Source organism: Electrona antarctica (genome assembly GCF_951216825.1).
Source record: "Electrona antarctica genome assembly, chromosome: 2".
Lineage (NCBI taxonomy): Eukaryota > Metazoa > Chordata > Actinopteri > Myctophiformes > Myctophidae > Electrona > Electrona antarctica.
This window is the reverse complement of record NC_136807.1, coordinates 41656216-41675479: the sequence shown is the minus strand read 5'-3', so window position 1 is coordinate 41675479 and position 19264 is coordinate 41656216. Positions and strand designations below refer to the sequence as shown.

General features: G+C 39.4%; 1 protein-coding gene across 1 annotated transcript; it reads right to left on the bottom strand.

Moving 5' to 3' along the window:
- Positions 1-1791: 1791 nt before the first annotated feature.
- On the bottom strand, positions 1792-19252 carry elapor1 (endosome-lysosome associated apoptosis and autophagy regulator 1). The gene is made up of 22 exons (XM_079524655.1): positions 19146-19252; positions 15207-15327; positions 14862-15042; positions 14324-14471; positions 14160-14240; positions 13489-13594; positions 12904-13053; positions 12467-12555; positions 11814-12000; positions 10837-10965; positions 10540-10630; positions 9349-9454; positions 8846-8968; positions 8324-8584; positions 7888-8067; positions 6647-6797; positions 6083-6176; positions 4832-4933; positions 4460-4586; positions 4092-4270; positions 3036-3201; positions 1792-2762 (listed from the first exon to the last, which is right to left on the bottom strand). The coding sequence occupies exons 1-22, from the start codon at positions 19185-19187 to the stop codon at positions 2667-2669; spliced, it is 2910 nt and encodes a 969-aa protein (XP_079380781.1). The 5' UTR covers positions 19188-19252; the 3' UTR covers positions 1792-2666.
- Positions 19253-19264: the final 12 nt, after the last annotated feature.

The following is a 19264-nucleotide window of genomic DNA, read 5'->3' as shown; positions in this document are numbered from 1 at the left end:
GGTGCGCGACACCGGCTCGCAACTAAGCGTAAATCACCCTTCAGCACCTTTCAGAGTCAGAGGAACAGGGGTAGGGTTGCCACCCGTCCCTTATAATACAGAATCATCCCTTATTGGAGAATTAAATGATGCGTCCCTTATTGAACCAATAAGGAACACAGTTTGTTCCTTATTTTCCTAAATAGCCTCTACACGTCAACACTGAATTTAACAATAATGAACAAAACAAAACACAGGAAATATTAAAGTCAGCACAATTGTTCTAGCAGGAGGCACACAGTAGCCTAAACCAGTGGTTCCCAAAGTGGGGTCCGGGGACCCCCAGGGGTCTTTGAGGGAGTTCCAGGGGGTCCCCAGCTAAATGATAGTTTGGAACCAAATGGACCTTTATGGGTCTGTAACTCTGAGAGTGTACAAATGGAACCAAATGGACCCTCAGAGTTAAATTAACATTGATTTTACAATATGAATTGGGGGCCCAGAGATAGAAATGCCATTAAATGGGGGTCCGTAGACTAATGCATGTCAAACTGGTACTTGAAATTAAATGGTTTGAGAATCACTGCGTAAAAATCCTCTCTTATGGGGGTCGCTGGCATATATTTTCTAATGGGGGTCCGCAGGCTCCTAGAGTCCTGTAGCCATTCCAGCCAGGTGGGTTCGGGGAGTGAGGCCAAGTAGTAGCCTGACCAGTTTGTTTTGGGAAGTCTGGAGCCTTGTTTTAAGGGCCTTTGAGGTGCTGTGGTACCGTCCAGGAGGTGCATGCATTGTCGACGAAACCTTGTACGAGGGCTCCTGTTAGGGTCTTCAAGGTGTTTTTGTTGACCAGTGAGGAGATCCTGTATAGGAATCTTGTTCTTTGGTTGACTTTTTTGATTACGTTGGTGGCCATTTTATCACCGGAAAGATTTGACTCCATGATGGAATCTAGGTAGGTAATTTCATCTTTTCGTGTTCTTCATGTTCAGTTCATTTTCAGTTCTTCATGACCCAAACATCCAGTAAGGGCGAAATCCATTTGACATTTGACAAACATCTCCTGAGATCGATTCGGTATGGGACCTTATATTATTTATCATCTTATTTATCTGTGTTTTTACAAGATGTCATGTCAGTAGTATTTCTAATACCTGCCCAATAGCCCACATCTTGGCTGCTGATGTGGGGATAGGTTAGCCTGCTATTTCAGTAGACTATTATAGTTGATTGTTTAATAATGTTGAGTTTTAAAGTCTAATATAAATATAAATCAATATAATTAAATATTGTGCCCATTTAAAGATTCACAATCAGAACTCTTTATGTTGTTATGCTCATTTGGAAAACAAAATTCTACTTCAAAAGTTGTGGATAGCATTAACAATAAGTTGAAGGGAAACTTCAACGTATTGCTTCAACTTATTGCTTCAACCTATTGCTTCAACCTATTGCTTCAACTTATTGCTTCAACCTATTGCTTCAACGTATTGCTTCAACGTATTGCTTCAACTTATTGCTTCAACCTATTGCTTCAACCTATTGCTTCAACTTATTGCTTCAACCTATTGCTTCAACTTATTGCTTCAACCTATTGCTTCAACTTATTGCTTCAACCTATTGCTTCAACTTATTGCTTCAACCTATTGCCGGCCTTGCCGCACACGCCTGCGCCGCAAGGCCGTGGCAGGCATAAAGAGTGTCCCTTATTTCAAGATCTCAAAGGTGGCAACCCTAAACAGGGGGGAGCAAATATTTCCGAATTCAGATCATAATGAAGACAACAAATTGTAGACAAATAATTTTATTTCGTAAAAAGCAAAAGTAAACCTGAATTTGGTGTCGTAAGAGCTTTTGTACATACATGTATGTATTACATACAGAAAAAATAGGATAGAATGGCTGGAACGTCTAAACATAAGACATTACTTTACGAATACATATTGTACAGACTATTGTATGTAAAATCACACTTATACAGTGTGTTATAATAATCAGTCTCCTGAACACTATTGCAAAGTAAACATTTGTACAGGTTCTGCATGACATGGGCCTAAAAACAACTGTGAAACACATCCTATACATGAAAAGTATCCCAAAATGTACAAAACTGTATACAAATACCACACAAACTGCCTTTCCTGGCCTAATAGAAAAGCCCCATATCTCATAGCCTATGCCACACTGACTGACATCACTGACCCAAGAACTGCAGTTCTCTGCAACTATACAGTACTTTTGTTTTGACCTTTAATCTGTATTTTAGATATACATTTTTTTGGCGTTTTTGCCTTTATTGATAGGGTACAGTAATTAGACAGGAAAAGGGAGAGAGATGGGGGGAAGACATGCGGCAAAGGCTGACGGGCTCGGGACTCGAACCCGCAACACGCCCGTCACCTGCTGTACTGTCTTTTGCGACTGAATTTCCCTCACGGGATCATTAATGGTCTTATCCCATCTTTCACAGACTTACATTTGTAACTAATAAATACAATAAAATGAAGTCACAACATCTAATATAAAATATTCCAGTCAAAATACTGGATAATCAAATCTTTGCAATACAACATTTTCAGTTCGTGTTTTTGACCGTAGGGAGACACTCACACATTAAATATCCAAAGATGTATGGTTCTATTCAAAACATTCTCCTCTGTGAGCAGGTAGAGATGTGTCCACGCCCTGAACTAATCGTCATCAAAGCAATCATCGTCATCTCCAATTAGGGTTGCTGATGATGATGACGACTTCAGTGGAACCGAATCAAATCCATCTGAGGTCCTCTGAGGGAAATTATAGATGATAATTATTAAAATGACCACATTATCTGAGAGGTTTAGTTCAGATTAATTTGGTTTTATTTACAATACTTTCACAGAGAACATAGAGTTGTTGAGAGAGAGAGTGTGTGTGTGTGTGTGTGTGTGTGTGTGTGTGTGTGTGTGTGTGTGTGTGTGTGTGTGTGTGCGTGCGTGCGTGCGTGCGTGCGTGCGTGCGTGCGTGACAGTGTGAGTGTATGATATATATAAACAGGATTCTTAATGTAGAAGACCAACCTGTCTTGAAAAGGACTTGATTTTGGTAAAGAATGATTTCTTAGTGAGGTATATGAGGTCATCCTCGACATCCTCTCCCTCCATGATGGCACAGCTGTCTGCAGCAGGCAGCTCACACTCCTTATCCCCAGTAGTCATCATCAACTTGGAATATTTATACTGCAACCTGAGGAGAGAAGAACATGTCCATTACAATGTCTATAAGTGTAATAAGCCTGGCTGATTTAACCCATTTAGGCCTGACGTCGAAATTTATAAAATGTCTTCTAAATCCTGACAGTTTTCTGTCAGGATTTGCGCCACATTTTCACGTTTTTTTCAAAAGTAGCAGACCTACGAGCTTGTAGATCTGCTATTTTTCAATAGCTAAATTATAACATAATGTTTAAAACACCAAAAGGGGTTCCCGCCCAAAATGGGTTAACATTTTCCCTGTAGTATCTGTCTATATTTTCTTCTTCTTCTTTATAGTGACACAATTATAACCCTTGTTCTAGAAAGTGCAATATAAAAGAAAGTGTGATAAAAGTATTTTAATAATTGTTAAAAAAGAATGCACAAATAAACCAGAGCATACACTATGTATTTCAGGATTTAGAAATATAGATTATATTTTGCATTACTGTATATAAATGCTCAAGCAGATCTTGATGTCAAATTTTGTGATCTTGAGTTTCATGGTTACATCAGGCATTTTGAACGAACAGACAAAATACTTGTTAGCCTAAATCAAATAGGCATATGCTGTACTTTTTCTATCCAAGGTTCAATTTTCACAGTGGATTTGTATTAATAGTTCAGTATATCTTTTGCCGATCTTAGTTCTGGTTATATAAGTTAGTTTTTTGTTACACTAAGTAATAAATAACCTTGATACGAAAAAGGCAAAACTGGATAAAATTCCATACAGTCTGAATATTAAATTAAGTTATTTCTCAAGTAGCCAACATTTGAGGAGTTATTTCTCAACGAGAAGTTTATTATTTCTAAACTCTACTTGAGAAATATAGTAATTACATCACACAAAGGAATACAAAAATTATAGTTGAATCTTACTTGCGTGTCTTCTTCCAGAAGTAACAACTAATACCAATGAGCAGCACTGCAGCCACTGTTCCCGTGGAAAGCCCAAACTTAAGCCAGAAATCCAGGGTCACACAGCCATTGACTTTTTGTGCCGGCAAAGACACTCCACCGTAGCACAGCAAGGGCTGCTGCCACACATATGTGGTTCTCTGAAACACACACACACACGCACACGCACACGCACACACACACACACACACACACACACCACACACACACACACACACACACACACACACACACACACACACACACACACACAATGAGTAGCTGATTTGCTTCAGATAGTATGGTGTCTCATAATTTCTTATTTCTAGTACAGGCCACAGCTACATTACCTGTATTCCCTGGATGCATGCACTGACAATCTCTCTGTAGTGGCTCTTAGTGCAGAGCGGACATGCATGCTGGCTCGTCCATAGGAAGTGGAAGGAACACCCATCACATGTCCCTTCTGAACAATTGCTGTGACAAAAAAAAGCAACACCAATGAAAGAAAGAGTGAATGCAAGGAACAATAGCTGTATTTCCACAAGTCATCCACAAGGGGCCACTTTTTCCATAGTGGACTGTTCAGCAGCATGTGACAAGCAAGTGCCAAGTATTGTGTGTGGCAGCCGCAAGACCGATTATATATAACTCTATGGGCAAGACCAGTTGTGTGTAACTCTTCAGAGTCAAACGTTCAAGTGAGTCATAGTGTAAAGTACCTTGGCAGAGTGATTTGGTTTTTGGCTGTCACCGTGGGATCACATCTCAGTCTGATAGTGGTTGACCTTCCTTGTTTACAAGCCTGGGTTGTCTCACTAGACCTGCAAATGTAATGTATCATGTCAAGTTATTAATAATTAAAGCAGCAATATGTAACATTTTTGAATAAATAAAATGCAATGTTGTCCAATCTGTATGTTAATAAAATATAACTTATACAATTGGGGAGGTTGTATTTTGTGTCCCTGCTCTTCGATTGAGACATTTAGATAGTGTCAAAGTGACATCACACCTCGTGACACATCACGCCACCATATATGGCCGGCCCGTCTCCATATATGAAGATCACGAGTCACGACACTGACCTCATCAAACCCTGGATAGCCATACATGGAGAAGACTGGATCATCACCTAGATCTGCATATATGGAGCCGGCCAGCAACTCTACATCTGACCCTCAAACCTCAAACCCTTAGATCTCCATATATGGAACTGACCTGACATTCCATATGTTGATCCTACCCCACCCGTCCTTCCTCTTCGATGTCTCCCTTTTGACTGATACCTGTCCATTCAACAGGCCCAGAAATGAAGGCCCAGCCCTACCTGTGGCGTCATCAAACCCTGTACACTCAAGACACTTCCCCCGCTGCACCCTTAGATCTCCATATATGGAGCTGACCGGTTCTGACATTCCATATGTTGATCCTTCCCCACCCGTCCATCCTCTTCGATGTCTTCCTTTTGAATGATACCTGTCCATTTCCAACTCTAGACCGGCCCGCCCCATTATTAGTCTTACTCTTATTAGTAGAGTTCTCAAAAGGCCCGGAAATTAAGGCCCGGCCCTACCTGGGCCCTCATTAAACCCTGTACACTCAAGACACTGCCCCTGCTGCCACCCTTAGATCTCCATACTGCATATGGAGCTGACCTGTTCTGACATTCTTGATCTGACCTCATCAAACCCTGTACACAAGACACGCTCCATATATGGCCAGTACAGAATTCATTCCATATGTTGATCTGACCCCCCATGCCAAAGCGCCAGCGCACGCCCAGCAGTCTGCCGTCACCCAGGCGGATGCGTGCGTCTATGTGGAATTATAGTAGATAATTACATTTTATACGTTTTGCATACTAGAAATAACAAAGCATCATCTAAGTATAGCGGAATAAAACAGAAAACACCACAGCAAATGAAGGAGAAGAACAATGTATGCAAATAAATACAAAATAGTATAATGACCTGTAATAGAATATCACATCTGGCAGACTGGACTGTGTGGGGAATATCTGTTTAGGAGAGGACATGTGGCCCAGGGCTGTATCAGTAGTAACACCTATACACAAAAAACAAGAGAAATTCTTTGTATTTACTCTATGTATTAATAAAATATAGCATTAAAATGTACATTCAATAATTCATTTGTTGTTCAACCTAGAACCAAACTACGCATATCCTGCACAGTAAAAATCCTCTGTGTAATTTATCCATGGTATGTATTATCAAATGTTACATTTGTAGACTCTCTGAGTTAAATGAACACTCCAATTTACACTGCTAAATATCTTTGCAGAAATTAGCCAATCTAAACTCATGATGTGTCACGTAGCGATGTGTTATGAGCTTAAGGGCGCGTTCGGAAATACCGCACTGGAGCACACTCGCCTATTAGTTTGCATTGCACAGTGCGCTCAGTGCGCTATTTCAGAACGCGCCCTAAAGATCAGCTTTTTTTGCTGAATGATCGCTTCAGAATAAGGACGCTAGGGTTCATGTCTCATGTGGTTAACGATGCTCATCCCATACCAATGAGCGTGTCACCGATAACGAAGGGTGATGAAGACACCACACCCTGGCCTCTGATGCCAGAGGGCACCACCGTGGATTGGCAGGCATAACCTTTCAGCTCCTTCGGGGTCTCTGTTACGTTGTCTACACAGGTTGCCAGCTCTCTGCCCTATAAGAGAAACACAGGGCAGTAACGTCACAGGTTAGGTATCATGATTCATGACATAATGCTCATAATTCTAACTAACTTATCTATATAAACTCTCTCCTTAGTCCTTACTGGCCTACCGACATGCACACTTAAGCCTCTCCAACTGATTCAGAATGCCGCAGCTCGCTTGGTCTTCAACCAGCCATAATTCTCACATGTCTCCCCCCTTCTCCGCTCCCTCCATTGGCTCCCGGTTGCTGCCAGCACAGAGTACAAAACTCTGATGCTGGCCTTGAAAGCAACCAAAGGTATGGCACCCCCATATCTTACAAGTCTGATCGATCCCTACAAACCCTCCCGCGCACTCAGATCAGCCAACGCAGGGAAGCTGGAAGTACATTCACTAAAAAACACCGGGACAACGCCCCACACGTCCCAAACTCTTCTCCCTTCTGGCTCCAGAACTATGGAATGTAATCAGAACTGCAGACTCACTCCAATCTAGACGTAGTCTGAAAACCCACCTCTTCAGATTCCATTTTAGCCTGTAGGACTTGCTGTAGCACTTGCCCTAGCCTTGGTGACTTTACAGGCGTATGCAAATTTAGGCACAATTTATGTAATTTAGATAGCATTTTATGTAGACATAGCACTCTATAGTGTATGCATTGTTTCATTATATAGACATTCCACTGTTAGTAGTGTATATGCATTGTTTCATTATATAGATATTCCACTGCTTACGTATGAGTCTTGATGACTATTTTTATGTATTTGATGTATTACCATGTTTTTGTTCTTGCTTACTGTAAATCGCTCTCGATTAAGAGCGTCTGCTAAATGCCTAAATTGAAATTGAAATTGTAATTGTAATATAGATATATATCTATATCTGGCATTTACATGCACTATGAGTTCACCTTGTGCTTTTACTATTACATTCTGGTTATACAATTTGGTGTCCATTCAGGTTTGTATCCAATGCAACCATTTAATTTATGTGCCAAAGTCATTGTTTTTTCTGGCATTTACATGCACTCGTAGTACGTTGATATGTGGCAATATTCAAATATTATTATACTGTGTAAATTGTAATCTATCTCCTCACCTCTTTACCACACAGACCCACAGTAAAGTGATGGTAGTATCGGAGGCCTTTGTTGGTAAAGCGTGGGCTGCTCTGGAAACTAGTGCCATTGGCCAGAGAGGTCAAATCATAGTGCAGGGGCTCCGTGCCACCGCTGCTCGACACATCCACTGTACAGTCACTGAGACAAGCTGAGTGAGCCTGGAGGATGGACAGCAAGCAAACAGGAAATTAATTGGACGTATTAATATATGGGACAATTCATTACATGACAATATAAATGATTTGTCCGAGAATAGCCATAGATATATACTGTATATATACAGTATACACTCAACTTCCCCATATGTATCTGTATATACTATATACAGATACATATGGGGAAGTTGAGTGCCAACTACTGTACATACAGTAGACTGATAAATGTGTGTAAAGGGATGTATTTGTTTTGTCTTACCTTGTTTCTGTCAGTGTTTGGTCCACACGGAATACAGGCAGACTCTCCTACAGGCTGCTCAGGCCTGATGATGGTGTTAGCTGGACATTTCTTACACAAACCAGTGCCATTGACCATGTAGTGACCAGATGGACAGGGTACACAGGCAGAACCAGTCTTGGAAGATCCGAGGGCGCAGTGGCGACATTGGGAGGCCACCCCACCGATCACATTGGTGATATGGATAGAGTAGATCTTGGCCAAATCATCACTGTATTGACTCTAAAAACACAATCGACACAATGCAGAAGCATGTTTAAAATAAAGCAGGGCAGGAGATAAACTCAATCTGAGGTAAAAACTAAAGCCTTTACACCTGAGGCAGAATAAAAAAAATACCTTCTAGATCCTAACAGTTTTCTGAAAAACGTATGTTGCTATATACTGTACCCATAGCTAAAATCTAAAATGACACAGATGGTTTCCAGGATTCAGTGGGTTAAGCATAGATGTAGTAGTGAGCAACGTGCAGTCCAGTCTTACCATATTGGAATTCTGTGAGCGTTGGAATGTCCAGGTGAAGCTGACGGTGCTGTTGTCCTTTATCAGGTAGGAGTAGGACTGTTTGCTGCTGCTGCCACTCCAGTGCTCCACAGCACTATAACCCTGGAGAGAGGTGCATTCAGGCGTTAGACACTTCAGCTAAAGCCTGATTCATTTTATACGTTTATTGATTAAATCTGATTCATTAATTTCATAAATAACCCAGGATTAAAGCTGCTATAAGCAATAATATGTCAAAATTTGAATGACATTAATATTTTGACATATTATTGCTTATAGCAGCTTTAAGAGAGACAGGGAATAGGAGCTAAATTAAAATGCAACACAGTTCATGAAGTGAACTTGAACCTGGGGTTGTCATGATGTGGTTTGTGCCTCAGTGAATCACAAGGGCAGCGCAAACTGACTGGCTGGTTGTAGGACGATGGAGTGTACTGTAGTCGTGACAAAATGCATGATATGTTGTTGCCTTTTCGCCTTACCGCCATGAAAAACAGACTGCAACGACCAACACACATGGTCTCAAAGACGAAGGTGATCCGAGATAGTTCAGGCATCTCACTGTCTTTGGCCATGGATTTAGGCAGTCTGCGGAGATACATTGCATACAGTATTTTCAAATACAATCCAGGACTGTTTTAATGAATAAAACATTATTTTAATAAATCTGTATGAGAGAGTATGTTAATGCAGCATTGTATGTTATTGTAGCACATTGTAGGTGGTTGGAGGTGGTCTCCCAACAATTTCATTGAGAGATTTATACCACTAGTCTCGAGTAGAATACCTATTGGTTGACTAATGTGAATTTGGGTCAATAATGTTTGTTGAAGTAGACGGCACACTAGTTAAGGCCGATTCATAGTCTGGAATTTCGGTGGTGAGGTGACCACCGCTCCGGTGGTGAGGTGACCACCGCTCCGGTGGTGAGGTGACCACCGCTCCGGTGGTGAGGTGACCACCGCTCCGGTGGTGAGGTGAACACCGGAGCTGTAATAACGTGGAGCGGTGATGAGTAAAAACAGAGAGAAGGGCTGGGGAGAGCGGTGGTTTGCTCTTCACCGCGGCTCCATGACCTCACCACCGATAAATAAATCAGACTATGAATAACTAGTTAGCTAGTTAGTTAGGACATCATTGCAAGTCCCTCCCTCCACCAGGAGAGGGAGAAAACTGGATACACAATATATCATCATCATCAGTATCTGCAATATCGGCCATAAAAATGCAATATTACTATTTTAAATATTTATGTTGGAATGTGAAGCTGAAAAAGCCTTTTGTGATGATGATGATGATGAAACAGTGTTTTCTGTGATTCCAAAAAGGTTCAACAAGTTGGACATTTTTTTAATTAAAATATTACATATACATATTACATAATTGTTTATGTTCGGATATGGGCCAAAATGTCCATATGCTGTATTCCTAGTCTTGGAATAAATATGTATTGCTTGTTCAAATTCACCGTTTGTTTTTATGTTTATCAAAATGGACAAAATTTGAACTCGTTTTACACAGATAAGATCGACATCTGTATCGACCATAACAGCAATGTTGATCAGTTATCGGATTGGTCAGACATTTCCCATTGGCGCATCCCTAGAAGGTTTGTACAAAATCAAAATCATATACAGTGTATAATACAGTATGATCTGAACTGCTCAGCCCACCTGTATCCAGGAACATTGAGTGTGAGCAACAGGTAGTCAATGTCTGCATCTCCAGGGGTGGTGTATATGTACTCCCCAGCCACTTCCCACGCTGTTACAACAATAGAGATCACATAGAATTGCCATTATGGAGATTGTATTATGTGATGGTTTTATATGGACATTTCACCCATTGATCAAAACATTATTTTATCCCAATCTTTAGTGTAATTAAAGTGTAACAAAACCATAATTAACAATAAATTACTCAAATGACAAATACAAACAAGTTTTTACAAATGAGATGAGAGCTCGCACCTGTGGTCCGCTCAGAGTCGCCGTATTCTCGATTGAAGACAGAGCTCTTCATGTTGCTGGGCATCTGGTTCCACCATTTGTATTCATATCCCACCACTGGCTCTGTGCCAACAGGGCACTTGGCGCAAGCTGTCAATATATGATGTGTTATTGTATTAGACTGCACTGTTCAAGCACATGGATATGCTAACATTAGATTAGAACATTGCAAAATGCAAATGTATATTTCACGAGTAAAGCTCAGGCAGAAACGTATTTTATTATTTTTGAGGCATTTATTCAGCCATGCTCATCCACACACCTGTGCAACTGTGCAGAAAAGTGCTAAAGTGAAAATACCAGCTGAGAAATATTTCAATAGGCTTTTTATGCATTTACTCTTAAGTGGTCTAAAAGTCTGCAGATTCCTGCAGTCTCATGAAGTTTCTACTATGCTCCAGCTGCCAATTACGGTGAAGGACTTACAAGAGGATGAATAACCTTTATACAGATAATTGTCACAACTATATTGATATACAATTAACAATAATGCATTTACTTTCACATGGAATGTCCATGATACTTAAGACTGATTTTAAAAGAAAAACACATGCTACATGCTTCTCACAGTAACATCAAGGATAAATAAAGTCAGCGACTTATTTCCATTGTGGTCCTTGGTTTTACATAAACATTAAGACATTAATGTGAAATGCAAAAAAATATATACTGTATGTGGACATTTTATTGTGATCACAATGTCTAGGCTAAACATTTCAGTTTTCTTTGCCCATACTTATGCCTCCCTAGGTAGAATGAATGTCACCTTGAATATAATTATCTGATAAGCCCACGTCATTATAGCTTTTATCAACAAGTGCAAACTCATAACCGTCAAAGAGATATTGGCTCCAAAGTGTTTTTCATTTGTTTGAATACCGGATAGAAGATAAAGTACAGTTGTAAAGATGAAATGCATGGCTGTGTAGGTACAGTACCTGTTCCATTGGAGTATAAACCATTAGAGCATGGTTCACAGGTGGTGGAGGTGGTGGTGTTGCTGACGAAGAAGCCAGGATTACACGGAGGGCAATTCTTCATCTCCCCTGAAGCAGGTAGCTTCGCGGCTCCTTTAACACTCTCACTACAAATCTTCGGCTCAATCCATTTGTACATGAGCTGGGTCTGAAGCAGAGGTAGCAAAAGTACACACTTTCTATATTCAAGTAAAAGTATAAAATAAATACTTAATAAAATGACTGGTAAAAGTAAAAGAACGGATACGACTTCCTTACTCTCAAGTGCAAGTGAAAAAGTACAGACTCTACAGATACATGAATAATAAAGTATTGTACTTTGTTTTACCTCTAGTCTACTCTGAGGCCCGCCGCCCACACAGTGACTTAATGAATAGATGAAATAAGCTGCTGATGGCATATGCGTGTTTGAACAAAACCCCTCCAGACCATTTATATTTAAGGAAACCTAATAGTTGCACCAGATGGCTGTGCCTGCCTGTAATCAACTGAGCCGTGTAAAAAACGGGGGGGGGAGAAGACAGTTCATATTGTAAGAGTCCACTGTGGTTTTACCTCTCCTGAACTTCCCTGACCTCACTACATGACATGTCCTTTGGCTCTATAGTCTGTACCTGTCCCGTGGAGTCACATGGAGTGTGGGTGTAGAAGTAGTCACTGTTAATACATGCCGGTCTTGGTTTGCAGCTCCCTGAACCAACCTCTGGAACAATAATAGTCCAAGCCCAGAGGGAAAGGAAAAACACACAGCTCACGTTAAGATCGACTGATACCGTCAAACCGAGACGACTTGTACAAACTTAACTAGTACACATTCGCATACTACATTGCAATTGACTTAATGTGAGTACATGCAAAGGCCTGATTCACTAACTGATTGTACACAGTAAAACTCCTCAGCATTAATCAATGTATCCATTCGTAACTCGGCGAGTTGAGTTAAATTAACATTAACAGGACTTTACTGTGTAACGTTAAGTCACTTCACACACACTGGTATAAGGGAACGCGATTGCTCTTTGTGGACAAAGCATTAGAAAGGCAAACATACCTGCATATTTTTCTTTTTCACACTGCTGGCATACAGTGGCGCCCTTGTTGGAGTAGGAGTCAGTAGGGCATGGGGTACAGCGGGCAGAGCCTGGCTTTGCACTGTAGGTGCCAGGTTTACAGTGAAAACACTCTGATGTGTAAGCCACCCCTGTGTAAATAAATAAATAGTATAATAAATCATGATTTCTCATTTTATTTTATAATCATAATAATAATAATAATAATAAACAAACTTTCATAAACAGATTTTACAAGGTATTTTACATCAATTCAAGCAGAATGCAGTACATAAACATAACAACCAGAATCACCGTTTTTACTGCAGATCAATGTGATTAAAACAATGCAGTAAAACAATATAATGAAAGGAAAGGCTAAAAGAGGTACATACTGCATTTAAATGAGAAGCTGAGTTTGTTAACATCACTTCCATGTATGATGTATAAAACAACAATCAGTCAATTTGTAAGACTAATATTTATGTGATTGTGCTCAGTATTTTGACTTGCCACCTGTAGATTATAGGTGTTCAATTTTAAATATATATTTATTTAACCATTAAAACAACATTAACTCTCTCTACCTGATATGGCAATGTTTTTCACCAGTACAGGTTTGACAGCACTTCCTGCCAGGTCAAATCCAGTGGTTCTCCAATAGAGAGCGTTGCTGCCTTTATTCAGCTTTACCTGCAGAGTGAAAATGAAACAAATGAGAGAGGAAAGAGACAGACCAGAGAGGACTACAAACAGAAGTTAATGCACATCTAAACTCTCCGAGCGAAAACAAAGCCTTGTTCTGGTATTGCTATGTCGTCACTGTCGGGCGGAAACCTTCTTTTGTCCAAAACTGTTACTTTTTTTGTTACTACTTTTCTTAGATATTTACGAAACCCACAGACAGACTTAACCACATTTAACCTGGCATTCCTATTTTGGGCATGTCCTTCAAAAATATCGAAAATAGCAGGTCTTAAAGTTCACAACGCAACAGGATGCACTTGTTGCTTGCACTCCTGGTGGACATGGTGGACCCTCTTAAACAAGTGTAATGCTTAATTGGGTCGTCCACTCACAGTTAACAGCCTTTGTATTGAGTTTGTGCTTGAAATGTACTGTAATTCTGCAAACTGTTAATAAATATTTCAATCAATCAATCAATCAATCCTTGCAGATCATCAATTTCTACTTTTGCATGACATTGTCTTAAGACAAAGTATTATAAAATAGGGCATTTATTTACAGCCAGACATACATTGTAGTGACTCCAGTCACTCTCTGAGGTCTTCATCCACCGGTTTTCAGAATCTGTAGACTGGCACTGGTCATTCTGAACCTGAACCAGAGGAGATTACCCATTAGTTATCCTTTCCTTTGTGTTCGACAAGAGCAGACATTCTGTCATTGTGAAGCACTTACAAAGAACTCAAAGTACACGTTGTTGTCGGGATACAAATAGTCAAAGGACACAGTTCCAGATTTCTTCAGGTTCACAGCATAAGACAGCGTGGCACTACACTCGTCTATGTTTGAGGCAATGTAGTCGTCTTTTGGTACCCAGGTTGAGCTGTGTAAAAAAAAAAAGACACGCACGCACGCACGCACGCACGCACGCACGCACGCACACACACACACACACACACACACACACACACACACACACACACACACACACACACACACACACACACACACACACACACACACACACACACACACACACACACACACACACACACACACACACACACACACACACACGCCAAAGATAATGAAAAAGAATCAGTAACAGGAACAGATAAGGAACAGATAGATGCTCCTTAAACCGAAACTATGTTTAGGTTAGGTTACCGTACATTAGGTTAGGTTTGTGTGTTTTTGAAATATGTGTCAAATGTATATCAGTAAAAACCCTTTTAAATGTTTGAGAAAACAACCAAGTGGGAAGTATACAAACCTTGAGCAGTTTAAGTCGCTCTCTCCAAAGTTTATGTTAATTCCATGAGTTACAAAACCAGTTGGCAGGCTGCCCCACTCATCGATCGCCACACCTGTGCCCAAAGAGTAGGTCCCTGCAGAACACTTGTGACATTGCTGAGACGTCATGTCAAGGAACTCTCCTTCATGACAGGAGAAAGCTACATGAAGAAATGAAAGAAGAAAAGTTCAGCAATTAAAAGGAATTAAGTAATTATAATGAAATGTCTATCCAGTATCCAATGATTTACACGGTGATACAATGACAGTATTCACTAAAGGCTTGTAGAAGATAAAACAACATGTATAAGAAAGGGATGCTTACTGCACTGAGTGCCTTTGACAGGATCCGGGAGGCCTGTGCATGTGTGAGGCTTGTTTGGAATAGCCACTCTCCATCTGGACCCAAGGACATCACATTCTGTGTACTCAAAGTGGAAGTCGGACTGCAAGGAAATAATAAAATCACAGGTGTGGTTTCACATGCTGCTTGGATCTCTCTTATCTTGAATGACCTGGTCTTGTTACTCAGGTGGTGGAATGACCACTCTAATCATAACAACACCAGTCACTATATCCGTATCTTGATTTGCAAACTGATGTGGGTTGCAAGAGCTAATCGAACTAATCGATTTAATGAATTATATTTACAGAAAAATAATGAATACAAATCCATTTCGGGGACAATTTGGATTTTTTTTTTTTTACAAAAATTGTCAACAGCAAAACGTTGGGGACCGTGCCTTGACTATTCCTACTTTAATGTTACTAGTTGCATGTAATGGTGATCTAGGGGGGTAACTGAAGCTTAGGCTATTCTTCATTTGCACAGTAAATTGTGAGCCCAACTAAACACAACAAAACTTTATCAGAAACCTCTGTAGGGTAAAATGTTAATACAGACTAAAATCTCATTCTCAATAGTGTTCTTACTTATGACATAACTAAGAACACTAAATGTATAAATTATATTTGTCACAAAATGGGGCCAACCTCTTTTCCAAACAAAAGCTAATAGCCAATATTTACCCAGAAGGCTGTCTCACCTGTTGTCATCAAGGATGTGAGACAATTATGTAAGAAAACTAGAGTACTAGACTACCCCTAGGGTTTATTTACTTAGTCAAGGGGAAACGAATGATGATAAACCCAAACCTTCCGCCAACGTTTCATTTCAATGATGTTTCAGGGCACGAGGACTTTATGAGTTTGCTGTAGGCCTACATATTCGATGGGTTGCTAACAGTTGCTAATGACGTGGGGTGTTTTCAAATAACATTAGAGCAGAGCTTAATTATCTTGCAGTTTGTAACACCCCACAAATGACTCATGAATGCTGAGTAGCCTTATAGGCCTGCAGTCTTTATATTTGGGAACTGGTCTAAAGCAATTATAGCCTGCAGTCCAAGAAGACCACTTTAGCAAAGTAAACGTAGCCCACACACTGATCCACGTGAGATTAATAGTTAACAAACACACCCGTAAACGAGCCTGTGTTTTTGATTAGTGCTGCTACATTAGCTGTGGTCTGGGTATCAGATGAACAACCGTCTGGGTCAAGGGATTAAATGTAAAAATGTATCAAATTGGTCTAATCGCCTCCTTTCTACAAACATGAGGAAACCAAGGCAACAGGACATTGTGACCAGGGTGTCTGAGGGTCAAATGACTAGAAGCATCAGAAAGCACATGTTGTCCAGGGGTAGTCATCATTATAAGACTATATGCAGGTCCTAAATAAATAAAATAATACCATGGTTTACTCCCTTTGAGCAAAATAGGTAGGTATAATATGTGTTGTTAACTGTTCCAACACATTTGGTTTCTACATAGATAAGGCACACTTTTACAACTCCTGGTAAAACTTGCAGACTGCAGAGTGCACTGTACTGATAAAAAAATAAATGTCACTCCTTTATCAAATGTTAAGGTTGTTATGCAAATATTTAGAAACTGAAAATGTGTATAGGGAAAGATGTAGAGCAGCAGCGTAGACATGCTGAATATATGCTTCATTGCTTCATGTAGGGACTTTGGCAAAACGCAAACATGGCTGTGATGACAAATTGGTTTAGTGCTTCAAATACAGACAAGGTTGACATATGGCTGTTTCCCACAGAAACCACTCTGTGCATGAGGGGGGAGACCTGCCTACTGAACTGAACTTGATAAGACTATAGGCCTATATTTTTAGCAGTGCCATGGTGTCTGATTCAATTTCATGAAGATGGATATTACTGTGTATATTCATATTTCTTCTTCTTTAATTATAAACCATTATTTCATATTGCTTTTACTGACCATCAAGTTTAAACTAAAGAGACAAGTGAAAGTAGAGCCTTCATGTGACTATTAATGGCAAACACAGAGGGGGTAAAACATGATATTTTGATTATTTTGCGAATAAAAATGTCACTTATAATTTCTCAGCCTGTTAGGCTACTAATGAGTAGGCCTGTTAAGTTTATATTTGAGATGTTTAAGGAAGAAGAAAAAATAACACTTATTACACTTCAGTAGCCTACCCCTTTCACTCATAAGCCTGATTTGAGAATTGATTATGCTACCCCCTTTACCTGACTATACATTTTGCTTAGAACACTACAAGACAAAACCACAGCTAGCATGATGTTATGAATGAATGATAACAAATATACAGTATCATTATAAATAAGTAATGGCGTGAAAGAGTTGCAATTAGTGCCTTAACAGATTTATGTCATGAGCTGTGGTCATAGTTTTGTTGTCAATATGCTTTTTTAACAGTTGGTCAAATACATTCTTAAATGTTTCACTTTCTCTCACATAGGCTATAGCCTGTACCCTCTTTAGATTTTACATAACTTCATGATGTCATAGGAACATAGGAACATGTGAAAAACAAAGAAAAAATATTTATCTTACAAGGAATTGTACATGTGATTGACTCAATAAAGTAAATTTAAAAAACAAAAAAAATCATGGCATAGGTTTGACATGAAGCTTTTCTGATGAATTGAATATGAAGGACCCCAATGGAAACAACATGCCATAGGCTTTCTTGGGTTTAAATCCTATAGCAGACCTTGCATTGAACTGTATGCCTACTTTCATAGGCTATACTTTTTTCTGCGAACTGTTAATAAAGTATTCAAATTAAACAATAAGAAATGTTAATGTTATTCTCCTCACCTCTTTACACATAGGTAAATCCGCATGCGTTTGAACAAAAAAGAGCCATAGAAAGTGACACAGGTAGACTTGGCTCCGTAGCATCGTTCCAGGACTGCTGCACAACGGCGACATGCTACCAAAAGAGCCATATACCGCTGCAGGTGTGACTTATAGTCACTAACTAAACACAGTAGGCGGCCTCTCTTTGAACTGAATACAGAGAGGTGATTGGCTAATTGTCTCATTATACAGAGAAGGGGCCTTATTGTCGGATGATGTATTTTTTAAAGTTTTTATTTAAGTTTGATGATTGTTTGGACCCAATATTTTATACATGTGTCAATTAAAGTAACTAGCAAACAAGAGACTATACAGCTATCTTTCATTACATAGAACAGTCCTGTAATTCTGCAAACTGTTAATAAATACTTCAATCAATCAATGAATCAATCCTAAACGACGTCATTGGCTATAGTGTTCATAAAGCTAAATGTCCTTTAATCAATTGTATCACAATTGTATTCATAAATCACATCATGTATTTCATTGATTTGTTATTTTGTAATAGTTTGTAGACATATACGATATGTACTAATATGTAAATAATTTAAATGAATGTATTATTATTATCATCATCATTATTATTAGCCTATATTATTATTATAGGCTACACAAGATCTATGAAACATGAGCTTTAGCAGTTGTGAAAGGGTTTCATCAAGACTGGTTGCTAAGCAACCAAGATGTAAACATTCAAGTCTGGCTGCAAAAAAAGAACACCATTGCATGGCAAATTATTCTTCTCATCTCCGATACTTCGTGGTCACATTAAGAATGTCAAAGAGAGACCCATTTCCCTTCCCCAGGCTTGAAAACGATCACTCTTTTGCTGGATGTTTGCGACAAGAGGTAGGTTTTGCTTTAGGCTATATAATATAGACCTATGTGGGTAACAGAGTTAGAGAAAAGTGTTTGGGTTGACTTATTGATTAACTTTTCATTTGTAGCCTAAATTACTTACACCAGTATAGTGAGTACTGTATACTATATACTGGATAGTGGATATATGCAATTTGCATACATCCATTCATGTCACATTTTTTATACTTACATTGAAGTTGGAAAACGATGCTGCACTCATCACATCAAACATTGCTAGGTCTACATCTGCTATATATATATATATTTTTTATTTATTTAAAAAGGGCAGCAATTTCTTAATCTCATCCG